Here is a 10655-nt window from a genome sequence, read left to right on the forward strand (position 1 = left end):
GATGTTGTGCACAAGCAGTAAGAAGCCATTGTTGTATGAGAAGGGGGGGCTCATTCTCAAGCAAGCCAGAGGTTCCCTGTGGGGGCCCAAAGAAGCAGTGCTTCACCCGGAGACTCTGGGTGACACCCGACGAGTTCCTAGGTGTGTTAGTCTCCCTTTTAACCGGCCCGTTGTGTAGTGACATCGCATGGAGCCTGTGGTACACTGTTATACAGCAGATGGGCTGTCCCCCTATGCCTTGTCAGCCTAAGCAAGAATACATCACTGAGTACATTTCTGGGTCTCTATTTTTGTTTGGTGTTGTATTTTTATTTTGACTTTTTCACTTATACACTTATACTGATATGTGTACCTGATTTCACATGTACTTGATCTTTTTAATAAAATTGGATTTTATTTTATGAGCAACTGAATAATTGAGCAGGGGTTATTCCACATACGTTCTTTCTGTTTGCATTTATCTTAATGCTATTTGGTGCATTGCTTATAACTTCTTGTCTGAATAACAGAGGCCAACAATATTAAGTTGCTTACTAGTGGAGATTTGATTGAAAGATGCAAAATACTTGGATATTTTTGTGAATAATGCAGTTTCTAGAATACATTTTCTTTACTATAAAAGAAAAACAAACTTCCACTACAACTCATTATTAATTTTCAAAGAAGATGGTAGATAAATGGAACAACCTTCCATTAGAAGGGGTAGAGGCTTATACAGTGAGGGAATTTAAACATGCATGTGAGCGGCGTAAGGCGCTTCTGCATCTAAGACAAGACTAAGGACTGAATAAAGCCTGAGTGTTTACATCAGGAAAAATGGCCGGACTAGAAGGGCTGAATGGTTCTTATCTGTTATCTGTGTTAATACTAAAATAAATAACAGTATTATCTAAAGCATTATATTGACAAAACCCCAAAGTCTGTAGTCCCTCTAGTCTCATATCCCATACACAAAGGGATTTAATTTACTGTGAGGGATAATGCAATCAAGGCATGGGTGGGAGGTGACAAAACGCCAGCAGGGATTTTTTTATGATAAATTTTATTGCATTTCTTATTTCAGTACAAATAAAAATGGGGCAAATAAGAACGTACATGACATATACCAATCCAGTATGGAATATAACCATATATTTACCATAAAACTGGTAAAGTAATAACATAGTAATTTAGGTTGAAAAAAAAGACCTAAGTTCAGCCCTTCTACCTATCCTTGATCCAAAAGAAGGAAAAAACAAAACAAAAACAAACCACAATTAAGCTATTTTTGCCACTTTAGGGAAAAAAACTCTTCTTGACTCTAAAAGGCAATCCAATTTCTCCTTAGATCAATAAGCTCTAAAAGATTAATGTTTATTCTATTATTTATAGCCCTGTATATTCTGCTTTTCTACAAAATACCCATTGTATTTGATAGCACCCCCCCCCTCTTGGCAGCGAATTCCATACCTTTGTTGTCTCTACTGTAAAGAATCTGTTCCTTTGTGGTCTGTGAGATCTTCGTTCTTCCAGTCTCAGAGGGTGACCTCATGTTCTCTGTAATTGTTTCTGTTAATGAAGAGGTCACTGGATAGCTCTTTATATTGGCCCTGCACATATTCCAACAATGTTATAATATACCCTCTAAGAAATCGTTTTTCTAACACATATAGATGCAACCTTCCTTTTCTCTCTTTTCCTATAATTAATTTTGTAGCCGTCCTTTGCACTTGTTCTAGTTCTATAATATACTTTTTAATGGACCAGTTTCCAGAATTGCACCGCATAACCCCATTAAAATAAATGCCAATATCGTATTGGTCTTTGCAGCTGCTTACTGGCATTGTGCACTGTTGTTAAGTGGTATAGATTCCAGGAGGTCCTCATGGTCAAACAGGCTTCTTAAGATTCAATGTACATATATATATATATATATATATTTATATACCGTATATATATATATATATATATATATATATATATCCATAAATCATAGCAAGGTGTGAGCATAACACAATATTTGATCATTTAGTTGTTTAATGATATATTGTCAGTTTTAATGTTTTTCTTAATTTTCACTGTTGCTCTATGGTAATAGCGCTACTGATTCTATCTACATTTTGTTTCTTTTGCATAATTATGGAATGAAATCCCTTCATATAGTGTACCCACTGTGCATTATGCTATGTCCTGTCACCTACAAAGGCTTTGTATACACTCCAGTATATACATTCACAAGTATTTGCATGTTCAAAATAAAATACCCCTTACATCTAGTAGACACTGCAGCAGAAAGCTGTGTCCTTACGTTTTGGGCCATTGAACTTGCACATGGGGTCTCATTAGACCCCCGGCCGGAACACTTGCCAAGCCAACAATGGACCTGACTGGCATAAAGTATATCACGTGTCAGGACGCATGTCCTGCATGGCAAATAGAGGACGTATGGGCAAAGGGAGAATTTCATATGAGATGATTCTGCAGAATCCCCCCATACATTTGAAAGGGGGACACCACAAACATTTTAAGTATATATGATGAGTAGAGTGTTCCTTAAGGATATTTTTTGTTGCATTTACTATTTGGTTCGACATATACATTAGGGGAATATCCTTATATTATGTGATGGGATGGACCTTTTGCCTTAAAATAGATATGTAGATAAGTGTAGAACATGAAAAGCATTTTTTTTTTCTTTAATTATAAGCTGTTGTAAAGTTGTCACCTGCATACAACTACCGCAAACCTACAAAGCTTGGCACATCCTCCCAGGAAAACTACCGGTAAATGTATTGTGATTCAGGGTACGGAAAGGGTTAAGCACGTTGGAGTCAGTGATACAGAGGTATCGTGGTAACTTGCTTGTATTACAATAGGCTACTCGACACACTCATGCCTCTTGTTCACATTGTTGAGACATACGGTATAAGTAAAGTTACCGCGGGTAGGCATTACAAGAAACCGATGTCTGGTAAAAGGTTTTTGATCCATACATTTTATTGTGTCAGTTCGAAGTGCATTTTCCATCTCTATGTTGTATGTACCAAGGCATGTGGAAATCATTGATGGTGAAATGTCAACCACAAGTCTTCTTGCTACCTTCACCAGGATGTTACAACACACCGGGCAAAATTTCTAAAACTAATTCCATGGCAAAGTTCTAAATGTGGAACACTTACCAAAGCATTTGGGCCACTGTTCTTTGATGATTTTAGTCACTACTGATATCTGTTCCAAATACAACTACCTGGTTGTGTTAGATAACAAGAAAAAAAGACAACATTCACACCTACTGGATACTCTTTGTACTGTGGGTTTTATATACAATGTTTTTTGGTAAACATTTTTGAGCAGGACACATGGGAGGGCTGGCTCCTTCTGCCTCATGGCATAGGGCAGGTAAAGCCAGATAGTTCGATTGGCCCCTTGGCCCCCCTCAGTAACTAACACACTGGCATGCATATTTACACACTCTTATACTTACACACTAATGCTATATACTATACATATACTCACACTAACACATACTTTCTCTAACACGTATTTACACATACACACTCCTAACATACATGCAAACATATATACTCCAACCTTACTTTACCCTCTCTCACTTTAACCCTCCCCTAGCAGGACCCCTCTTTCCAGTTGCTTGCACACACTCGCTTTTACCATGGGGTCGTGTAACATTGCGCTGTGTGACCTCACCAGGTTCCCATTTCCAAGAGAGTCCTGGACCAAATCTGACTGGCCTTTTTTGAAGAATTTCCATACTAACAGTATTGCCTCCTAAATGAGTTGCGGACTTATATATAACAGGGTCATTTTGCTGAGCCTGTCCCCATCCCTCCTCCGTCAGCTCAAGACATTTGTTTGTTATAATTCTCCTAGAAAACCTTGCCATTTTATAAAGTGTTTTAGCAGGAAAGACACACAGGAACCTTTTAAAATAATGCCCTCTCGTGACAGAAAGTGATAAATGCAGCAACAGATTACCTTCCATTGTGCCAGGAAAATATAATGGAGCAACGCAATGTAAAAAACATCAGGGAACTCTCCAGGTGATCCTTAACCCTTGCAGGTATTTTACACTATTTTGCTGTTAAAGACATGCGTTTACAGTGTTTTTACTATGCTTTTGTTTAACTGTAATCTTCCACTCTGGTGGTTCCATCTGTTTTCACACCATGATCTTTAAAAAAAAGTTGGTGGTATTTTTTTTTTTATTTTTTTTTACAAAAATGTGAAATGTCACCATTTTTTTATATGCATTGTATATGTGCAGTTACAAAAAAACTCACAAACTACAATTTTCATTCAGTAACATCCAGAGTTCAGTAATGCCCCACATGCAGAGGTTTGTCATAATACCCAAAAACTTGTGGAGTTCTCCGGTCACAACCGAGAGTTCCCAGGTATGGTCGTGGCCACTCAATGTCCACTTACCGCCTCCTTCCCACCAACCACCCACTCCCTCAAAAGCAGGTATGTTTATAAACCAGTAGTGTATGTACTGCTGGGTTTTTTTGTTGGGGTTTTTGGTTTGTTGCGCTAATGTGTAACCGCGCATGCGTACATCCCCCACCCCATAAACACCTAGACAGTCTAATGCCATTATGCTAGTCATGTATGTAACCACGCCCCCTAAAACAACGTGACCCGCTCCGGCCGGTAAAGCATTCGGAGCCGGAGAATGCTGGGAGTTGTAGTCTGCAGACGTTGGCTATCCCTGAGCTGCAGTCACATGCTCTAGCGCCGCAGGATGTAATCCACACATTGAGACGCAATCGCTTCCTCTCCAGTTTCCCTCTAATCCCTTCCTGAACCTCTTGCGCTGCCTCCAGTCTCCGCCCCGTAACTAGCTCCTTAACCAATACCACATCGCAGGGGCGTGGCAAGACGGCTCGCCGGACAGTCACGTGGAGCATGCTTTGTAAATCCCTTACTAGGCTGTAACTTAAAGCAAAACTCGATACAGTAGTAATTTATATCATTTACGAGGGGAATGCCCACGGCTGAGCAGGACTCCGTGCCCTCCCCAGTTCTGTTATTTGCCGCTCTCTTTATTTCGCTCGCCTTCTAGGATCGGGGGAATAGCCCCACGTAGGTGATCCTCTAAAGTAGTCGTGTGATCAGTGCTGGGTCGCCCTGCGCTGCCGCTATGGAATACTTGCTGCAGGTGAAGCTGGGCTGCTTGTTCGGTCTGCTGGTCCTTACACTCTTCTTTGGGCTGGTGCCCCCCTCGGTTAAATGCTTTCGCAATGCTGCTGGAAGAGGTGAGTACAAGTTCCATCAGGTCACCCCATGCTGGGCAGAGTGACCCCTGCTCATCAGATACGTCGCTTACGTTTAATGATAGTGGCATGCAATGACACGCCTGTGATCAGATAATTGTGTGATTGTTGTCAGGCTTTGTATGACATCTATTATTAGCTATCTCTGTGCATTGACATTCCATGGTATATCATGTGTTACCGTGTGTGTACAGTCATCTGACAAGCGCAACAATGCTCCTATTTACAAACCAGAGAATCTTGAGTCACCTCATAGGATCACTGAGTGTATCATCGCTCTTGTATCACTAAAAGACAATTGCCCATTGAAAACTATATGGACTGTAGTGCTATTATCTAAGCAGCAGTAGTGATGATCAATGAGGGCGGCCGCTTGTTTGCTTTACAGGGTGGTTGGTTGAAAGGCTTGTTTTGAAAATTACACCATTACTTAATCAAATTAGATTTGGTGATCAAGGTTTTAATTTTTAATTAGCCTGGGGGGTGATTCACCAGAACGGAGCCACCATCTATGGCACGCCGAGAAGAAAAAACACGCAGACAGGTTTCATCGTTGATTCTTGTGTTAGCCGCTACTACTATGCGAAGACTCTGGTGTCATTTAATTTCTCTATGGCACCATCCACTGCCTTCTCGCTTTACCTTCCCCTCACTTCTATGGTCTCCTAAAATATGATCATCTCAAGGGTTACATTTATCCATTTTTATGAACTTCTAAGGTAACTTAGACTTACATCCTGAACACGGCATAATAGGGCACTAGAATGGAGCGTTCTTCTCCTTTATATTCCGCGGATGTTCAAATGTTGTTTTTGTGGTAATTCAGGTACAGGTAATTGTATACATCTGCTGGGAACCACTGCACGTGGATGCAAACAATCACATAGCTGAGTCAGTGTTAGCTTACTAGACAAACATTTGACTTGTGTGGTGTGTGACTCTAAAGCAATGTGCAGGTAATGTGTTTACACCTAATGCTCCAGGTTAATCTTTAATCATAGACAGACCGAATTGTCCATTGAATCCTCATCTATAAAAAAAAAATAAAAAAGTCCTCCCCACGTACATCACTCTAGAAAACATGTGGAGAACTTTGATACACTTACTGTCCAAAATGGTGATGGCGAGTATTATTTTAATTAAAGAGTTTGGTTGCTGCTGCTTTGCAAATCAAAGACCGAGGAGGTTATGAGTTCCAACATCATCACAAATGGGCAGACTAGATGGTTCCTATAGTCCCACAAATTCCAAGTTAAGTCCACTAAGGTTCTGTCCCCACCGTTTCCTGTAGGTCACTGGTCCTTCCCTGATCGGTACACGGTGGTGGTGTACTTCTTGAAAAGTAGAACCACTACTTGCCCCTCTACTTTTTTACGTTTCTCACATTTTGATAATAGATGGGCAGACACTTTACTATTTCAGATCAGATGTACTTTAGTCAACAAAGTGACTTGCTTTGATGGACAGTTCCAGGAAGATCATATGAGTCCGTACAATTCAAAGCTTGGGTGGGCATCCAGTAGCAGCTAGCCACCTCCTCAATTCAATATGTTCACATTTTAAAGGTTTTTCCTACATGAAATGTTTGAAGTGGGTAGGATTGTCTTGCAGCCACTCCAAAGAGGTCTGCAGTTTAAACAACAGATAAGGATAGTCCCATAAGTTCAAAGTCTGGGAGTGCTAAGTCTTTGATCCCATAGGGTTTTATTTTGTCCCCAAAGGGGGTTGTTTTAAATATTAGCATGGGTCAGCTTCATATATATGGTAACCCAGGTTGAGAAACTCTTTATGACTTTTTGTATTATGTGTCAAAACGTTACCACCACTTCTAATTTTAAAATGAGTTCTCGTGTAAAGCCTTTGCCACATGACAAGTCTATGATGCATATTCACAGAAGACCAGTGGGAATTTATGGGAATTGCCATCCTAGGCCTGATCCAGAGCAGGAGGATCAGACACCCTCATGGAGCTACCTTGAGGTGCATCTCATCCTCGTACTGTGCGTTCATTGTGCCGAGCTCCAGGATATGATGTCATATGATATCCACATACTCCACATTAGAAGAACAGACGGGATGGAGTTGGAAACAATGGAGTTTGTAGTAGCAGGATAAAGAACCTGTTGGTGTATATGGGCCAGGTACCAGGGAGATCTCAGATGGCAGCACAGGAGTGGCCAATGCTCAGACCTGATGCCCTAGGCCTGGTTAGCCTAGACTAGAATATACCACAGCTAAGAGTCAAATATTTATGCAGCAGTTCCTCACATCACTAAAGACTATCTTTTAGCAGCTTTTTCAGTATCTACTAACAGGAATTTATAAGAAATTATTGCAAACCGAGATGAGAAAAAATACCAAACTAAGCCTTCATTAGAGTATCACTATACTTATCTATGTAATTTTTTTTCAAAATCAATTTTTTTACAATACACAATGTTGAATAAGCGGTGCATGCTGTAGACGTTGAGATGAGATGAGATGAGAGCAGAAAGGGTTGGGGAGAAATTCTGTGGACATCCAACATCCAGCAGTCAATCTGATGAAATATAATTCCAAGCAAGAAATGGTAGCCTGGTCTTAATATTATAGTTTATTTTTTTTCATCATTAAAATGTTGTATATGTGGGTCTGGCTTTAGGCTAACTATATTTACAGTAATCTGCATAGCCACCTATCCAATGAATATAATACACATTCAGCGAACTAAACCTGTATCCGTTTCATATGTTTAAATATAAGGAGGTAACCCTAAGTCTTCTGTAAATGTTCTTCTTTTCTAGATGGACATCAGATGTGGCTAAGTTTCATTAGCTGCGTAGCTGGAGGAGTGTTTTTAGCTGCCTGTCTGTTGGACATTCTTCCCGACTTTCTTGGTGACATGAAGGAGGAGATGGAGAAACGGCAAATAAATGTATGTGACTGCCTGTGTTGTGTGTGTGTGTGTATATATATATATGTGTGTGTGACACATGTCATCAGATCGGGGGTGGGGGTCAACTGGGACAGAATGCCGGCAAATGTAGTCGGCTGGTAATTTTTTTTTTTTTGTCGATTTAAAAGGAAATTTTAAATGAACCCATGGAATCAGACACATGCCTCATTTTCACCTGACTTTAGTTGTTACCAATTGTTTACTTGTTGCTATTGATACCAATAGGAATTCTGGTTCTGTTTGGTAGAGTGACCAGAGTTCTCTTTTAGGAAAATATGTTTCTGGAATATGTACACTAGAGAGTTCATATCATCCCCGCCCTGTATGATGCACTTCCATTATTAAGGATGACATCTAGTCATCCTAATCTGTAGGCCAAACCATTTGATTATGTTCCATGTCCCTTGCTTTACTGTTTGCATTTCTCTGTTTTGTCTCCTAGAGTGACTTCCCTCTACCAGAGTTTATCTTGGGCATTGGTATTCTACTGGTTCTCATTGTAGAGCGTATTGTTCTGGAATGCTCTGAAGGAACATCTGAAGAGACCACCCCGCTTCTTCATGACAGAACTTCTGCTGTGCGCGACCAGCCTCACGGCCATCATACGGATGTAGAGCATTCAAGACAACACTTACACGTGGATTTCAATGCCCACTCCTCGTTCCGCTCTTTTGTCTTGCTCTTGTCTCTTTCCCTGCACTCCATCTTCGAAGGCATTGCCATTGGACTAGAAAACCTCCAATCAGCCGTTCTCCAGATAGCTACAGCTATTCTCATCCACAAGAGTATCATCGCTGTTAGCCTGTCTCTGCTGTTATTACAGAGCAAAGTTCCAACTCGATGGTTTGTACTCTCCATGGTCATGTTTTCCCTGATGTCTCCCATTGGCATCGGCATTGGGATTGGCGTGTCGCAGACACAGTCTGACGGAAGTCGCATGGTCCAGTGTGTTCTGGAAGGCTTGGCTGCTGGGACTTTTGTCTATATAACATTCTTGGAAATTTTGCCACATGAACTGAATTCAAACAAATGGCGGTTGCCAAAAGTTGTTTTCATTTTGATAGGATTTTCAGCGATGGCAGCTTTAAGATTTTTGGGATGACATTATGAATTCATTACAATATATTAACCTCTTCCCCTACCTCTCTTTTGGGAAACTTTGGTTAAAGGTAATTCACCTGTACTGTCTATGCCTTCCAGAAGTCCCTTAAATTGTTTACTTATATACTGTGTCGATGCTCTGGGGCTACAATAAGCAAATTAATTATAGGGCCAAAACCAAATGGCTGCGTCATGCCCTAGCTGCACAGCACAAGACGTAACTTGAAGATGTGGTTGGTGGCTTTTATTCAGATTCTTTTTTTAATGTGTCCTATATCGACCAAGTTTTTAATAATGTCATCTCACTCAACTTGAAATAAACCTCAACCATGTATTACATAGTTAGCTAGTTTCTGCACCTTGTGTGTACCTTATTTAAAAGAAAATGATTTAAAAATTACTCTAGTCCACTGAAATCTAATGAGACGTTACAGGAATGTGCTAATTATACATTCCTCATTTAACGGAGTGTTATTGTTTTAAGCCACCGATAGGGGTGTTTCTTTCTTTTTTTTTTAAGATTTCAAGATCTTTAACAGTTTACATTTAGGGCAAAATATATTAAATGTGAGGAGATGGGGTTAGCTATAAAATATCATCTTGCGGTGTTAATAATGGAATGCAAGGGTACAAATTAGCTCTTAACGAGAAGCATGTCTTGCTCATGATGGAACTCCGTCCAGGTCCTTCGAGGTTTAAAGGCAGAAGTCCTCCGTGTAAGATATGGGACCTCAGCAAGGACTGATCAACTTTTAATTTTACCACAACTCTGGGTACAACAATTATTATTGTTTTTTTTGTAACCATCTGCTCAGGAATGTACTTTTCCGTTATATTCCGTTTATTTTGTGTATGATGATTGCTGCATTCACCTGTGCCGTTGTTAACTAGATGACTGCCAAATCCAAGGAGTGTTTGGGACCGCTGCTAAACATACATTTTGCAATAAAATCATACTATTATCTCTCGTGTTGCAATGATCTGCATTAACATAGAAGTATGACTGGACTTTCACTTCCCATCATCCTCAGCCTGTTTAGAAATTTTAACCGGCTAAAGGGTTAATGTGCTTGTACCATTGTTGCACAGATTTCAGGAAATGGTATTCTTGATACCGCACTTAAGAATTCTCTTACAGTTTGGGTTTTAGACCCAGCGCTGTGTAAATTGTTGGCTAAATAAATAAGATGATAATAATAGACCTAACAGTGCCATATTTTGTTATATTGTAGCCAACAAAAGATCGTGACATTCTAATTTGAAGGGGGGGGGACACTAGCGATGCATCCACAAAATCTGCCATTTCAGCTCAATTATGATTCACGTTAATGATATATTCTTACACGTGA

At 40.1% G+C, this 10655-nt stretch overlaps 1 protein-coding gene across 1 annotated transcript; it reads left to right on the plus strand.

Annotated features, from left to right (window-relative positions):
- Positions 1-4898: 4898 nt before the first annotated feature.
- Positions 4899-10272, plus strand: LOC128490634 (zinc transporter ZIP1-like). The gene is made up of 3 exons (XM_053462604.1): positions 4899-5252; positions 8054-8184; positions 8648-10272. The coding sequence occupies exons 1-3, from the start codon at positions 5138-5140 to the stop codon at positions 9305-9307; spliced, it is 906 nt and encodes a 301-aa protein (XP_053318579.1). The 5' UTR covers positions 4899-5137; the 3' UTR covers positions 9308-10272.
- Positions 10273-10655: the final 383 nt, after the last annotated feature.

Source organism: Spea bombifrons, chromosome 4 (assembly GCF_027358695.1).
Source record: "Spea bombifrons isolate aSpeBom1 chromosome 4, aSpeBom1.2.pri, whole genome shotgun sequence".
Classification (NCBI taxonomy): domain Eukaryota; kingdom Metazoa; phylum Chordata; class Amphibia; order Anura; family Pelobatidae; genus Spea; species Spea bombifrons.